General features: G+C 38.9%; 1 protein-coding gene across 1 annotated transcript; it reads left to right on the top strand.

Annotated features, from left to right (window-relative positions):
* The first annotated feature begins 903 nt into the window (after window positions 1-903).
* Window positions 904-7,529, top strand: LOC137290659 (MRG/MORF4L-binding protein-like). Its single transcript, XM_067821738.1, has 4 exons — window positions 904-1,012; window positions 4,082-4,203; window positions 4,615-4,753; window positions 6,152-7,529. Exons 1-4 carry the CDS (start codon window positions 931-933, stop codon window positions 6,586-6,588), a joined length of 780 nt encoding a protein of 259 aa, XP_067677839.1. The 5' UTR covers window positions 904-930; the 3' UTR covers window positions 6,589-7,529.
* Window positions 7,530-17,831: the final 10,302 nt, after the last annotated feature.

The following is a 17,831-nucleotide window of genomic DNA, read 5'->3' as shown; positions in this document are numbered from 1 at the left end:
ACACGTACCCATGTGGGGAATCGAACCCGGGTCTTTGGCGTGACGAGCGAACGCTTTAACCACTAGGCTACCCCACCGCCCCTATCCTTCTCTGTGAATAATATAAGCTAGACATAGAAAACTAGGGGTCACCCTATAAATACTTTTTTTCAAAATTGAAGTATTTAACAGCGATTGTTGACTCTGTAACTGGAGAATATTGATTGACAGCGTGCCACAGGCGCTCGACTTTCAAGTATGTATCAGAGTCGAGCGCCTATGCCACAGGAAGTTGTGATTCAAGGGACCATTCCTTAAAACATTTAATTTTAGACCAAGGGAGAAAACATTTCCGAAAAAATGCAAAGGTCCATACCCGACGCTTATTAGAGTACCGGCGCATTCTAGAGGAAATACAATATGTACGGCTATACTTAAATACGGATGTTCCGAACTCAAAAGGCACCACGAATTCTATTTCGTTATAACCGAAATTCTCTGGGATTGTTAGACATCTTTTTTTTCAAATGGTCTTCACGCCTTGTGAATAAAAATAAATTTAAAAAGTTTTGATGAAGTACGTTTATGCTTCACACACTCGAGTATGGTACATTATGAATGCGTAATCGATACTGTTTCGTTGACATGTGCGTGTTGAACGTCAGTGTCTAAAGTTAAATTGGTGTGTCTGCAATCAGAACTTTCCATTAATGATATCCTAATTAAAGTGGCAACTTTCATGGATCGATTATGCAGTCCAGCTGAAATACTACAACCTAACATGTATACTGTTTGCTAAAGTTGTTTAGCGAAAGTGTTTTACGTGTTTTTGTAAAGAAGCTAGACGCGAATTCTTATATTTGTGTGCTTTCTGAAGGGGCGCAACCATATTACAGTCTGCAATGCTCCAATCGAATAGAGCATGTTACACAAAGGTGAAGGTTATCAAAGATGGCTGACTCTGAAAGCACGAACTGGAATGTGGACATGGAAGTGAATCTATTTCACGCAATGAGACGACATAAACCAGCTGGTACGTATTTGTGACAAGATGAAAGAGTGTGTGTGTTTCCTTCGACACAACTGAATGCCTACAATTTCTCTGAAGGTTTTTCATTTGCGATTCTTTGTTTTCATCGTTAGGATAGTCCCGGGAAATCATCTCCCATTATCCAGACTTATACCGTGTTACACCGGACCCAATGTTTTCCCACAGACTTCTATAGGCTTCTACAGTAACCCTATATATTTTAGAAAACACATATGCAGACCTTCAACAGCCATCCATGTACATATGGGTACAGTCTGCCTTGAAACTACAATAAAACACAAATTCTGTCCAACCTGTCCGGCGAATTTTCCAACAGAGGAAGCGGAAGACATTGGTAAGAGCTTCGCCCGGACCCTATCCCCCGCCCAAACAAAATAAAAAACCCAAGATTACAAACTGACATGAATAACTCTCGGTAAATATACTTTCAATAAACTAGAACAGGTATTTATAAAAAACAGCAATCAATGAACTGATGTCAGTGTTGGAATATGACACATGGGAAGGAGCAAATGTACTATGGAAAAGGAGGGGGTAAGAAGGTAAGAAATCCTCCTGCTCAAAAATCAAAGTTGAAAAAAAACGCGATGAAAAAGAAGCCTTTTATATTTGAGAATATTTGAGTTCAAACGATTCACTAAATTTCCCTCAGCACTGGGGAAAAAGTGGTTTCAACAGCTGTGCTGCGCTCCCATAATGCATGCACAGTGAATAGGTTCGCGGAGCTTGAAACAGCCTGCCCGAAGTATGAGGTCATAAGCAGTAGTATAATCTTGGTTGTGTACACAAACAAGTAAATAATCTACTCGTTACATAAAAAAACTTGTTGATTGTGGTTATCAGCCTCAGTCACAGAGAAAACTTAATCTCTGGTTTACTGACACCTATATGTCTGCCTGCCTGTCTGTTAAAGACACTATGCAATACACAGCTTCAGTCATTGACCACATGCAATTTGAACTTATCACCTATCAGGCTATATGCCATAAACAGAATAAATTGATTTACGACTCGTGCACCCGAGTCCTGTCTCTTCCGCATTATGAATTTAGGCAGATGTGATACTTGTACATGTGACATGTTTTTATTTCTGTGGGTTGCAAACAAACTACATTCATTTTTCTCGGATGACTGGATCTGACAGAAACTGGTGCAAACTCTTGTCAGTTTTAAGTCCTGCTTTGTACTAGGACGAATGACAGTTTCCATTCACGCGGTAGTTCACCATCTCTTTTTGACTGGATCGAACGCAAATTCAGTGAATATGTATTTACAAAACCAAACATCTCTATATACTATCTTTATGGATAACAACTTCTTCAAGTGTATATGAGTTTGTTTGACAACAGCATGTGAATCCATACTGGAACGACGCATCAAATACAATAAAAGACGTTATCCATATGTTATCCATAAAAGAATCTTACTTTCTTGCAGGGATAACCCACAACTAATCTCTATGTAGGTTCCCTGTTTTGTTGTAACTCGCCATAAATGCCCATCAAACAGATCATCTTTCTGTACACACAATGAGCTCTCAGCGTATCAGCAAAGGAACCTTCCGAAGCCGTCGTTACACTTAAGTGCACAGCCACCCACTACTGCTGAGTACGGTCTCCCGGGGGCTTTGTTTCGAGGGCAGTAAGCCCAAGTACAAAATATTGCACTTTTGAATCGCGATTGTACACTTATAATTGTTTGTTTATTTGTTTTTTTACAAGCAGCAGTGTATATTATATGTCATGAATAAGTGATAATTGTGTTTTAATTAGGTTTGATTTTTTTGTTGCATGTGACCCTCAAAGTTGTCAAAGTAAAATGACTGTCATAAGTGAACATTACAGTGCAGTATTGTGATCAGCCAAGGTCTGTAACAGCTTTGTGAAAAAGTACCAAGTTCAAACGATATGTATTATTTGTTGTTTTTGACATGTTAAATAATTTAGGAATAATGGAGCGCCAAAATTTTCATGATAGTCTGATATAAAGTAACATGTTGAAGGATGAAATGAAACAGTTTGTGTTTTTCTCATATATTTACAATCTTTTGATGATACCAGATACACGAACAAACAATGTGTAAAACAATTAGGAGACAAAAATCATGTGTTGAGTATTTGAAGCAGGGGAATACATTTGGAACCAATGTTATTTGTACATATTAATATGCAGTGAAAAGTCTTGCAATTACCAGGAATTGAATACAATTCAATCATGTTTTTCAACCAGTCAGATTAAAGAACACAGTGTCTTTTGGTTTACAATTATGTATAGATAGTTATTACCCTTATGATAAATTTGTGAAATTCTGATTACCAAATGGCTGATTGCTTCGAAATTTTAGAGTTGACGTTAACAATTTTGAATATATTAACAGAGTAATAAAATTGTTGCCATAAATTCTTATTTGTTTGTTTCAAAAAATGTAAGCAAAACTACAATGTTCTCGTATTTCACTTGGATCCATGAAGGCAGGGGGTAGAATAGGTCTTCAGCAACCCATGCTTGCTGTAAAAGGCAACTCAACTTGTAAGTGGCGACTAATGAGATTGGGTAGTCAGACTCACTGACTTGGTTGGCGCATGTCACTGGTTCCCAAGCGGTTCGTTGATCACTGGATTGTCTGGTCCAGACTCGATTATTTACAGACCACCGCCATACAGCTGGAATGTTGCTGAGTGTTGCATAAAACTAAACTCACTCACTCACTGTATTTCACTTGTCGTTTAACAAAACCTCAAATTTGATCATTTTCATCATAAACTAAGCCATCCCGAGTTATCTCCCTTTATGACCGTTCAGGAAATATCATGACGAAACATTTTGCGTCTCATTCTGCTGAATGCCGAATGTTGTGTAAGGATAAGCGAAAGGAAAAGACCTTACTTAAGAATAACAGATTAACACGGTGTTTAGAAAGACCCTTGTAAAGTCCGTATTTCCAGAGGAGCAGCCGAAGGAAATACAGACTTTACAAGGGTCCTACAGTCCCATACATCCTTTCAAAACACTGTGTTACTAATAATGAACTTTCTTCTGTCTTTATTACAGGTGTAAATAGGTATTTCCAAATGATGTTCATCCACGATAAGCTGAACAATGCCAGCAGTCGGAAGATCTCCTCCAAGCACATATGGAAACACCTTACTGAGATGTATGATTTACAGGCATTGGTCAGTACTGCATTACTTACACTTTCAAGAAAAATAGTGCTTGATTCATGGAATGCTATTTAATCCTATTTCAGTAGTTTTGCTTGAATTGTAAGTTTCATATTTACATGTTCTTTAGAAATGTTTGGGTAAAATAATGATTTTACATAACCTCAAACTTTGACATGTGCTGACAGTGACTAACCTTTGAAACTTAATGACCCTAGCTGTTAAAACTAAACTAAAGTAAATTTTGCAATGTTTGACTGTTGGCTGATATTCTGTGGCAAGAATTCCCAGTGGCTATGGAAAGTCTCTTATTGTAAACCCAAGATGCATGGAATGTTAGTTATGGGTGCCCACGTTGCCACAAACATCGTTAATGTATTTATGATACCACCTTTTCACTTTCCCTGATTTGTTTTTTTGCAGAATGAATCAGAGATCATTCCCTTCCCAAACAAGGAGGTAGAGTTCCTGCTACCTGAAGTCGACTACCATTCTCTGATGGATAAGCCCTACCCTAGGATTGAACAGGCATCCATCAATGCTGAGGGAGAAAAAACTGAAGGTACACTGCCATCTCATTTGTCTTTAGAATGTAGCAATTCAATGAGTAGTATACTGTGTGGCCTCTGGGAGTGTAGGGGTAGCCTAGTGGTTAAGGTGTTCACTCATCACACTGATGGCCTGGGATCTATTCCCCACATGGGTACAACCTTTGAAGCCCATTTCTGGTGTCCTCATTGTGATTTTACTGGAATGTTATTAAAGGCGACATAAAACTCGACTCACTCACTTACTCACAGTGACCTCTCTAGATACAAGTATCACATTGTTGCATCCCCATTGTTGCCGACTTCATTAGTGTCTTTGATACAACTCATGCTAACATTGTGCAGTGACAGGGTAACTGTCTACAGAGTTATTTCCCCTTGTGATATGTAAACATTTTGAACATCTAACATATGATGGACAGACACGAGACTTACAACTGAGCAGCTAAATGCCCCAAACTATGACCACCATACAAACAGTCCCAATTGTTCATAACAATCAAAAGTCACCAACTGTCATTCCACTTTATGCATGCACCAAGGTTTGAAATATCCTCCATAATCTCCAGGGTATAAATTCCCATAAATCTCCACAACTACCCTGGATGCATCTGTGGCTCAATATTTTTATTACCTCCCTTCGATGGCTCTGCATTCTCACTGTAACCGAACAGCCAAGTCACTGTTACAACCAAGTTTGCCAGTTACCACAAAATGACAGATATGAAACTTTAAAAAATTCTACCTCTGCATCTATTATTTAATCGGTGAGATAATTTAACAAGTGAAAGTGAGTTGTGATTGGTACGCTCAACTTCCCAGGGCAGACACCTGATTGGATAAAATGCCAGCCAAGGGAGAGAATAAAATCATTGGGTCATAGATGCATCAAGGGTATAGTGAACATTTCTATCGTCACATATGCTCTGAAAATTATTGAGGATGGATTTGAAATAGATAAGGCAGATTCAGTGGTCACAGTCAGTTCTTGTTTGCAGGAAGGAAGTGTCCACTTATCCAAAGTCTATTGTTTTAACTTAAACAAATATAGCAAAGATGCACTGTAGCAACTTCATTAGAACACTGTCTTTTTAATATAATTTACACGGTAGACTGAGTTGCTTTGTTGTAGAAACAAATTCTAAATACAAACAGCTGAAGTAAAATTAAGTTTAACTGTTCTGTTTATGGGTGTGCAAAAAATTTTACACAGGAGGGGATTATTCAGATTAGAAAGCTTTATTTCACAAAATTCAGCTGGGGTAATAGATAGGATTCTGACTTAAAGTCATTTGCTGAATACCATTTGAGTTATCTCCCTTTACCTTAGCATTAGCTTCATCTTTAATCCTGTTTTTGTGCATAAGCATGGAAAATGTAGCACAGTGTTGACATGTTTTGTTACATTCTAGGTAAAGGATCAAAGTCTGATGGGAAAGGAAGCAGCTCCTCGAATGATAAAAATAAATATGACAAATCCACAAACAGAGGTGAAACAAAAGGCTCCTCAACCCCACATTCTAAAGAGAGTAAAAGTGATAGTAAAGGCACATCAACTCCTCATGGGAAAGATGGCAAAGGTGACAATAAATCAGGAAAAGATTCTAAAAGTGACTCTAAAGGTTCCTCAACACCTCATGGTAAAGAAGGCAAGGGGGAGGGAAAAGCCTCCTCCACCCCCCATAGTACAAAGGGAAGTAAGTCTGGGGTGTCTGGGTCAGGCGGCACATCTGCATCCAGCACTCCCGAATCGACACCCAAGAGGAAACGGACACGACAAGCTAATTCTACTAACGCAAGTCCAGCCACGCCATCAGATTCACAGCCCACCAAGAGAGGCAGAAGGTGATATCTGGAAGCTCATGTTGGAGACAATGATTGTAAATATTCAAATAACACTCAGAGGGCATCTGAAGCAACAGGACCCAAAACATCAGAACACAGTTCCCTTTGTGGGTTTGATGGGTAGAAAGGGTCCTCTTGATCTCCTTATCAAGTTTGTATGTCCATAGTGAAGAAGGGGTCTTATGACTGACACACTTCTGGGTATTCTTTGTTTGAAACTGACCTGTGAAGGTCTCGGGGTAGAATAGGCCTTCAGCAACCCATGCTTGCCGTAAAAAGGCTACTATGCTTGTCGTAAGAGGCGACTGACAAGATCGGGTGGTCAGGCTCACTGACTTGGATGACACATGTCATCGGTTCCCAGTTGTGCAGATTGATGCTCATGTTATTGATCACTGGATTGTCTGGTCCAGACTCGATTATTTACAGACCACCGCCATATAGCTGGGATATTGCTGAGTGTGGTGTAAAACTAAACTCACTCACTTTTTTTATACTGGACCAAGGTACCATATGTTGCTTCATTACAAGGGAATATTGATCCCAAGATACGCACCTCACCTCACTTTGTGAAAGATGAACCATGCTTACATTATTCCATGTTGTTAATTGTTTCATTGTATTACTTGACTGTTTTGTACCAATATCAGGGTTTTGGTCACTTAGTCCACTTTGGTGGTATAGTGGATAAAGCTTCTACTTGGAGTGTGAAAGGTCACTGTATTGTCTTTACTGGACTTAATCGTTAAATTTCCACCATTGAACACCTCCAGAGAAAATATGCTGGCAAACAAAAAAAAGGATGATGCATTACATGGGTATAGCAGTCTTGTCAGTCATGTATCTTTCAGATAACCTTAAGTCTCAATATGCTTAAAACTTTCATGTATGATCGAAATGTTTGAACAACTGGTATGGAATAAAGAAATATTTTGTCATTTGGAATGATTGTCTGTGTTGTACATAGCACTCTTAATTATGACCATGGGCTGAAAACACTCAGAGACAAATACAGATATGGGAACAAATCCCCATGGTCAGAAATATTAAGGTGATGACTATTTGTATCCTCAGTCTGATGGAACTGGTAATTGTTTAGAGCTTCAAGGACACGAAGAAGTAATGAGATACATTCATGAGAATGACGCTAGCATGCCACTCATGACAGGAGACCAAATGACCAGCCATAGAGGAGGGGTAGTGTAGCAAAAATACAGGTACAATCACTATTTACCTTGATGGGGATGAGGCAACAGTAGCATAGATTAGACACCAGATGGGTGAAAAGGGACCAGTTAGTTTTCCAAATGTCAACCAAAGACTGGCATGTACTGCATTACCGTTTCTGTTCCTGTAGTAGGTGATGTTCCTTCTCTTCCAATTCATGGTTTATTAGAGAGAGATGTTTAGAAACTGGCAGCCATGGAAGGTCAACATGACTCATTTATCCAGTTAAACATATCAGAAATAATTTTTTCATTTGGTGATAGACCCGTGAAGATCTGGGGTTAAACAGATCTTCAGTAACCCATGCTTGCCACAAAAGGCGAGTATGTTTGTCTTAAGAAGTGACTAACGTGATCGGGTGGTCAGGCTCGCTGACATGGTTGACACGTCTTCGGTTCCCAATTGCACAGGTCGATGCTCATGCTGTTTATCACTGGCTTTTCTGGTCCAGACTCGATTATTTGCAGACATAGAGCTGGAACATTGCCGAGTTCGGTGCAAAACTAAACTAACTCACTAATTTGGTGATATGAATTCTGTTGCAGATTTCTTATTGGACAGATATTGATAAAACGGATTAAATACAATTGTAGTCAGGGTTAGACTTCTCAGAATATAAACTGTGGGCTAGAGAATGTGAACACCCTTATTCGATAAATTCAAAGCAAAGCATTAAATCATTATGGAACATTGTGATTTGGACTGTGAAAAAAACACTCGCTGCCAATTTCGTACCACCCGTGAAGGTCCCGGGGTAGAACAGGCCTTCAGCAACCCATGCTTGCCGTAAAAAGGCTACTATGCTTGTCGTAAGAGGCGACTAACAAGATCGGGTGGTCAGGCTCGCTGACATGTCATCGGTTCCGAATTGCGCAGATCGATGCTTATGTTGTTGATCACTGGATTGTCTGGTCCAGACTCGATTATTTACAGACCGCCGCCATAGAGCTGGAATATTGCTTAGTGCGGCGTAAAACTAAACTCACTCACACAATTTCGTACCAGCCAGGGACTTATAGTCTTTGCCCAGTGCAACCTACGGCGACTATGTTCCTGGGTCACCACGATGTTCGTCGTTACCATGCAGAGGACGTCGAGCTCTGATACCTGCTGTGCGTGGACGTCGTAGCACAGTACTTAGACTGATGATATGTCCTAGAGCCGTTGCCGCCGTTTCCGTTGCTGATGGTGTGATATGGTGATCTTTTAAAGATGGGGCATTGGCCTAGAGACAAACAATATCACCAAGAGAAGTTCGAAAGGATCCAAGAGTAAGTCTTTGATCTTGATGATGGACAGAATCAAGAGGTTTAAGGTAACGTTTGCTGTATCCACCATAGGCGATGGTGCCATAGGCAAGCTTAGAAGGAATGGGTGTTCACATACGGGGAGGGGCGGTGGGATAGCCTTGCGGTTGAAGCTTTCGTTGGTCAAGCTGAAGATCTCGTTCCAATTCCCCTCGTGGGTACCATGTGTGAAGCCCATTTCTATTGTCTCCAGCTGTGATCTTGCAGGAATGTTGCTAAAAGCTGTGTAAAACTAAACTCACTCACTCAATCTATATAAATGAAGAAGGGTAGATTCAGATTGGTTACTTCTCCACTTGGAGATGGAAACTACTTGAATTTATTAGACGAGCATTCACTCTATTTCAAATGTTGCCGAAGGGTCAAATGGAGATCGAAAATTATTACCAAAAACGTGGCCTCCTTCACAATTGTAACAGGAGTACACTCTAAAATTAACCCCAGGCCCTTGTAATGTTAATGTTTTGGACACAAGTGGATACAATTGGACACAAGTGGATCCATTTTCTTAATACCACTTGTGAATTTTATTTCAACATAACTGCAGTTGTCTTTCAATGGTTTGCATATGTTCCACGACATACATTTTGACGTCATCCAGCAACAGAAACCGATCAACTGAATTGTTTAACACTTTTGATAAACGCTCGATGTTTTTATTCAAATATTGTGACAGACAGAATACCGCCTCGGGGCCTTTTAGTGATGATTTGAAGGGTGGGTATGATCACGTCTAGACATAGGTACCGTAACAATTTATTACAGCATCGCGTCTTGAAGAATGGAATTTCCTAGCTTGATGTCAAAAACGTAACCAACAATACATTAAAGTGGCCTCCAAAAATCATTCTGGTAAATGTTTTTGGAGCTCATATGTTTCAGCACACTTAGTAGTATTGTGAGTTTGTTCGAGAGTAGCATATGGATAGAATACCAAATATTTCATTGTCATTTTTTCCGTTGTCTGAACTGAAATTTTGAAGTTTTCTTTTCTTAGTGATTTTCAGGAGGAATAATGTTTTGGGGTTTTTTTTTGTCCAGACGTACATGAGCAGTATTAGCTAGCAACTGGTCCATGTCTTTATGATGTTTAGTGCTAGATTTAGAGCCCCTACCTTTGAGTTTCTGGGCTATATTCCATACCTTTTATATCAATGTTCGTGACTGACTTTGAATGCATAATTTCGTCCTGCTCAAGGACAGGATATTTTGGATTTATTCAAATTGTGGACGACAGGTTGGCGACGGAAATAATCATCAGTTTCTCTCCTTGCATTCATCGCAACAACCATGGTTTTCCCATGTGCTGAATTTCTGAGTACCCATACACTCGTCAGCGACACCCGTCAGCTATATGTAATTTAGTTCACAGGGAAAACATCTTGTAGCACCAATGGGGGCTGTCTTGTCAATGACACGATGGACGTCTCTGAGCCTGACAACCTGAGCCTCCTTAATCGTTTTAATCGCTTGGCACGTTCATAAGCATGTGTTAATATACATGTATTCATACCCCAGATATAGGGGTTCGTGAGCACCCCTGCGGCCCCCTCTGGATCCGCATATCATATACAATTATTATGTTCAGTCTGTTGATAGTCGTGCCATTAAAGTCCCATACATTAACAGTAATTTACGATTATCTTTGCGCTAAGAGAGCTTTGCAAATCTAAAGTACTGTCGAAAACAGAAAAAAAATGTTTTTCGGCCGTTACTCTGTATCCCTCAAATTTACACACCTGCAAATGGGATATGTCGAAATAACTCACTTTTGCCAAACTGGGCATTCAGTGGGATGCGTGAGAGGATATCCACAAAAAAACATGTTTACTGGTAAAATCGGGCAAAGGTTAAAAGCAAATAGCTGCTGAAAACAACAGATCAGACTATAGATGGCCGTTAGGTCGCTCAGCCAGGTAAGACGACGGAAAGTCGACTCATCTGACATGAAATGCCTATTACACGTTTGAGCTGCCTCGGTAAATTATTTACATCTATTTAAAAAAATCGCCTTACAAAATTCCTAAACTGTAATACAATTTTATCTGAAGCACAAGCTGGATTTAGAAAAAGGTATTCCATATTTTTACAATTTACCACCTTTCGGAACTGCTAAAAAGAAGAAAAAAAATTATATCGTGCTTTCATAGAATTCAGGAAAGCCTTTGATACCGTTTGGCGGGTAGGTCTATGGCAAAAATTGATATCAAACAACATAACCGGAAAATGCTTCAAAGTTATTCATAACATGTACCAAAATATCAAATCTTGTGTATCATGTGATGGAGTGAAGACCAGTTTTTCCATGTACATCTGGCGTCCGTCAAGGTGAAAATTTATCACCAATACTATTCACAATATTCCTAAACGATCTCGAATATGACCTAAAAACTGATAACTGTAAAGAAATCGAGTGACATCCAGATGATTTTAACAACTGATTAGAAACTATGATAAATCTATTTGTTCTGTTGTATGCCGACGACACCGTTCTACTAGCGTCAGACCCAAATGATTAACAACATATGTTTGATTGCTTCGACAAATGCTGTAAAACATGGAGACTTAATATAAACACATCCAAAAGAAATATACTTATATTTGGTGGATCAAAAAAGATTATAAATCCTGTTTCAAAATTGGAAATCACATAACACTGTACGTGCCGTCTTATAAATACCTAGGAATCACAATGCAAGAAAACAATACGTTCCCCTTAATTAAAAAGAATCTAGCTGAGAAGGCCACCAAAGCTATGTATTTTGTTTTAAGCAAAGGCAGATTACTTAAGTTGTCTTGTGATTGTCAGTTACGATTATTCGATTGTTTAGTTGCCCCTCTTCTCCTTTATGGCTGTGAATTGTGGGGCTTTGGTAATAATTCGTGGGTAGAAAATATTCACATAAACTTTCTAAAGGAACTTCTCTCATTAAAGAAAAGCACCCCCTCATTCATGATTTATGGAGAACTGGGGAGATACCCGACGGAAATTGAAATTAAATCGCGAATGCTTCTCTTTTTGGGAACACTCGTTTCAGGAAAGGCCTCTAAATTTTCCCTCCAAGTTTAAAAATTACTATATAATGGGTACAACCGTAATATATGTAGCTATAAACGGATTGCCTGTATTAAGGACAATTTTGACAAAATTGGAATGAGCTATATATGGGCTACACGGGCATGTCCAAATAACAATCATCTTAAAGCTCTTGTAGTAACAGACTTCAGGACATCAATATACAGACCTGGATTTCAAACACAGAAAATTCTTCAAGAGGCGCTATGTGTGATATCCTTAAAAACTCTGAATTCAAATATGAAGCCTATCTGAATTTATTACATCATAATAATCGGAGGGCGCTACTTAATTTAAAAACCTCAAACCATTATCTGCCACTTGAAACCGGACGATGGATTAAAAACCCCGGGAATGAAAGATTATGTACTCTCTGTAATGCCAACGATATTGGAGATAAATTTCACGTTTTGTTTATCTGCTCTACTTTGACCCCAGAAAGAAAAAAAATATATTAACAGCTATTTCTGCAGAAACCCAAACATGTACAAAATGAACCAGCTATTTTGCTAAAAAAAAACAGGAACAATCAGGAAATTAGCAATATTCTGCAAAATAATAATGTCTCATTATAAGCAATGCCATCACAAATGATAACCGATAACACACGAGTGTAAAATTGTTTATTAACTGGTTAAATGAATGTACATACGGCTCATGTCTGAAACCAAGCGATATGTATATATGACCATTTTATGTTTTACAACTGTATTTATCGAATCTTAGGCAATGACGCCTGGCCGAGCCTATCCCTCTCCAGGCCTGGCCACGGAGGTTCGCCCTGGCCACGGGCACTTAGCCGCTGAAGCTCTTCTGAACCCCTTCCGCCCTGGCCGGTGATCTGCTTCTAGGAGATCCTTCGCCCAGTGGTGCAGTGTCAACACCACCCCCTCACGTGGTTTAGCCCGCCAGCTGAAGCGGTGAACCGGGGTGTGACGCTTGGAGTCAGCACGTGAGAGATTCGGGAGTTGGATGAGGACCAGTGATGTCCGTCCTCCTAACTAGGTAGGAACGGCTGCCGAGCAGCAAAGGTACTACCTCTATCCAGAGCCCCTTACACTCCTGCGTTCCCTTGTCCACTGTTTTCCTGTATGCTTTTGAAACATGGACCCTTACAGCAGAAATAGAGAAGAGGATTCAGGCCTCAGAAATGAGATGCTTCAGAAGACTGCTTGGCATTTCTTACAAAAACCACATAACCAATGATTATATCAAAAACAGAATAAGGCAAGCCATTGGTCCTTATGAAGATGTTCTCACCACAATCAGGAGGCGCAAACTAAAATGGTTCGGTCACGTCACAAGAGGAGAGAGGCTTGCCAAGACAGTGCTCCAGGGAACAGTCAGAGAAGGAAGAAACAGAGGAAAACAGACAAAGAGATGGGAAGACAATATCACAGAATGGACAGGATTGAAGATGAGCGAGGTGGTCAAACGTGCGGAGGACAGGGAAAGATGGAGAGGACTGGTTGACAGGTCAGCTGTAGCGCCCCAACGGTAACCGCCATGGGACGACGACGACGACGACGATGATGATGATGATGATGAACTGTGTATAAGTAACCTTGTACCTCTTATGCCGCCGGAGCGTAAATAAAGTTCAGTTCAGTTTCCGACTGGAGCAAGGGGTCATCTCAAAGATGTTTTGTGATTTTTCATGTGTGTTGAATAATGTCTTACGTGTCTTTCTTTCGTGAAATTTAAGCTGAGATACGTAAAGAAATGTGATACCTGATACCCACAGAAAAGCAGCGTATTAAATGTCTCTAAATATATAGGTGGCATGACCACCCGGAGATCGACAGGACTGAATATCATTTGTAAACTGTTGTGATACGCTCTGTATTTCCCTAGTTTAATTTCCCTAAAGGATTATCATATCTTAGCCGATATCTGTATCCCCCAGCCCGACCCCAAACATCGTCTTTATTTTGACGACCCCTCTGCCCGTTTCTTTTTAAGGCTAATTAATCAAAAGTCGGTATTTAAACGTGCCCTTTATAACACAATATCTTGCATAAGGTCATGGTTTGTCTCAAGTAAGTTTTATTGGACTGAAAAAAACTGCATTGCTCATTTCTGCACTAATCTCGCCTCAGTAAAGTCCTCCTTTGACGTTTCCTATCTCCTAACCACTGGAACTGTACTTAGGGCGAACTCAGTTTACCAGATAGTTCACACTTTAGTTTCGCATATCAACTACACAAACTGGAGAGATAAACGTGATTTTTTTTTCTATTTCCGACAAATGATCTCACCTTTGTGGGTCATATTCAAAAATATTATATCAGAAGGAAACCCAAGTTCTATGGATAGTTAACTTCTTTATTGCAGTATTATCAGAAGCTGTGAAGAAATTACCTCAGACTGATTCTTATCTATTTCTGTAGTCATTGTGGATCTGAGCAAACTGAATCACTTAATTTGAATAAAAACGTTTCTTCGAACAATGGACAAGAATGAAGTACTTGACTATATTTAGAATGTTTGGCGCTCCTCAGATTAAGAGGCATGATACTGGTATCACGTGACGGTCAGGTGATGTAAACAAGCAGACGGGAATCTGTCGTCTGTCAACATACACTAAAAACAAACACTTTCTTTCAATATGAAAAAAACCAACTGTGAGATGAACTTGAGGAAATCTAGACATGCTTCAATAAGTCTTCAGCATTTTAGGAAGGGCTACGTTGATAGTAGTTCATATGAATAAAGCCATGGCCTACATCATAGTTCATATGACTACAGCCATGGCCTACATCGAGCACACCTTGACCTTGGTAAAGTGCGAAGTCGTCTAGTTATATGATGGACTACGTTGAAAGCTGTTCACGGATCGTGATACAGACAATCTGTCTACACTTCGACCGATGAATTCGGCACAGATCGTTGAACTTGCAGTGAAAGGCATCCCCAAAGTCGACTTCGGTTGGAGCATGAAAGGTAAGTTTAGCCCCGGCGTTACTTCATGACACCGAGGGCTATGATGGGGGAAGAGTTACAGTAAATATCAATGCTGCATTTCCGAACCAGTGAAAAGCGTTCAGCATCCAAACCAAGTCAAACAGGTGGTGTCAGCTTTCAAGAGTCCACATGAATAGTATTTTCTTACTAGGGTTCGTATTTGCAGTTTTGCTGATATAAACTGTAGATCTAGGTACTTGGCAAATTACAGTTACCTATTATGAATAACTGATGATTCAAGGTCTTCATAAACAACAGTAAGAGAGATGAATTTTTAAAAAATGCTTCTACAGGGTTATGTTCAACAGTTAGAACTAACAAAAAAATGCAGTAATAACCAATAAATTCACCTTTCACAACGGAATACCCATGTCATATGGATTCATTTAATGGATCTTACTCTGAAAACCAAAGAGTTCTATTCTCATGAAACTGATGTCTATCTTATTCAAGTTTGGTTGCAGACATGTGGTTTGATGTCACTGGTGGCTGTGAATTCGGACAGTTGTACTTCAGTTATTGTAGTTGTTGTGAATTATTGTTATTGTTTGTCTTCCTTAAAATTAGTAGAGGAGATTGACCATATTCTGCTACCCAGCAGCTACGTTTGGACAAGAAGGCTTTGTGAAATAACCGACTGACCGACTCATCAGGACTGAAGAAATAATCCAGTTCAGTCAATGTGGTGGATTGTAGAGCTGGTGATAAATGTACAGGCCACTGACAGGCTGAGATTTTATGCTGGTGTTGACTGCTTGCCCGACTGGACAATGTCTTGACAGCTTCCATTGTTATGCTGAATTGTAGTTTCAGTATGCAATCCATAGCTGACTTAGTTGAATGGGAATTTTGTGATGTTAGTAACACTACTGATATTAAATCAGTATTTGCTGCTGAACTAGTACCATAAATTTGGGGACATACCTATGGGACCAGTACAGTCATTTGAATACAAGGCAGGACGTTTCAAATTCTTCTGACGAAGACTGCCAAACAAGATTTTATTACAACCATGACGATTTCTTTTTGTAACTTGATTTGTGGATTGACAAATGCAAAATACTGAGAAAATGATGACTTACATAAAATTTATAGCATAATTGATCAAAATTAAAAAATAAGCACTAATAGACTTGGTTTTCAAAATTCCAGTATCTCACACTAAAATAAAAATGAAATTTAAAGTGATTATGAAGTACTACGTACAAAGACAATATAAAAATATAAATTATTTCACCATTTAGGGAGGTTGTATACTAAGTATCAAACTGTCAAGAAACTGTTAAATTTGGTATCATTTTGTAGAAACTTGTCCCGAATCTACATAATAAAATGTCACCTCAGCATGTTTTTGACAAACGGTGCCCTTTTCAAGCACTCTCTGTGAAAAGTAATATGTCAATAAAAGTAAATAGTTTTTGTGGATATTTCAGTACTCATATAAATAAAGCAGGAACATCAATTTTCAAGTCAGTATCTAGGATTTGACACATCAATTAACTTCTAAAAAAGCCCAGTAATTTTAAAAAAAATATTGATTCATCAATGAAAGAGATCATTTATACTAGCAAGTTTTTTTTCATAAAATAGGTTTTATATAGTACATTCAGTGGGTGAACTAGTCAAAGTGTTTTAAAATTATGTTGTTGGAGGTTTTAAATACATCTCCAATTTATTCAGTATACCAAAATTATATTTGCTAAGGGGAGATAACTTCCCCAGATTTAGCTGAGGATAAAATGCTTGTCACGTAGTGTGGCCAAAATATCACGAAGTATCATTAGATGCATTAAGAAGTGAAATAACCATAGAAAATAAAAATGCATTCCTACTGTCACATCCTGTCACACAGGGTAAGCGTACAAATATTGGTATCAAACCTCTTTAATCAGTTTAGAACACGTCATGGTTCAACTTTTACTGGGCGAAGTTGAAATTCATGTTTCCACCAAGAAAAAATTCAAACACCAAACTTAATTTGAGGGCATAATTCCATAAATGAACACAAAAACAGGTATCGTTAAAAAAAAAGTTCTTGTTAATTCCCCTTTGTTAACTTTATTTTTTTCTAACAATGTCTAGACCAACAAATAGTATGGGTTTACACTGCTTTTAGCTCCATTGAAGTAATCTCACAGCTGGGGCTACTAAGAATGGGCTCAGACAATTATTGTGCATGTGTGTTAAAATAAAAAGCCCCCTCTGTACACAATTTGCCATTGTTCACCTTATGACAAAATCCTTTTCCAGAATGTAATGCACTCAATATTAATTTCAACATGAAAAGCAGTTGATTTTATAATGACTATTTCAGCCGGCCAGTGAGTTCTTTGAAGATGTTATAATCATCCTTTCCAACATTTGTGGTGCACTAACCACACTCAAACATGGTAACTATGAAAGTGTGAGTATTATATCAACACCAATGTGGTGTGACTTTGGATTCAGTCACTGTACATCTATACCATATATAAACTGAAAGAGTCTACCAATACGCAATAGCAGATGACGATCTCTCATGTATTATGCTTACCAAGTCATGTGTCATAATCTTAAAGTAACTTTGAAAAGCGTAAGCCCTAATCTGTTTAAACTAAGGAACTAATGATGCAATAGAATTGGCTGTGAAACTCATTTGGGTCTGTGCCCCATGAGCCAATGACAAGATCTGAA

The sequence above is a fragment of the Haliotis asinina genome, chromosome 7, assembly GCF_037392515.1.
Source record: "Haliotis asinina isolate JCU_RB_2024 chromosome 7, JCU_Hal_asi_v2, whole genome shotgun sequence".
Lineage (NCBI taxonomy): Eukaryota > Metazoa > Mollusca > Gastropoda > Lepetellida > Haliotidae > Haliotis > Haliotis asinina.
Note: the sequence above shows the minus strand (reverse complement) of the source record. Positions and strands in the feature narration are given on the sequence as shown.

Bases quoted from the DNA above. Each gene is read 5' to 3' on its own strand.
- LOC137290659 (XM_067821738.1), top strand. From the start codon at position 931: ATGGCTGACTCTGAAAGCACGAACTGGAATGTGGACATGGAAGTGAAT. The intron at 1,013-4,081 runs GTACGTATTTGT...TCTTTATTACAG, and splicing joins GAGACGACATAAACCAGCTG to GTGTAAATAGGTATTTCCAA. The intron at 4,754-6,151 runs GTACACTGCCAT...GTTACATTCTAG, and splicing joins TGAGGGAGAAAAAACTGAAG to GTAAAGGATCAAAGTCTGAT.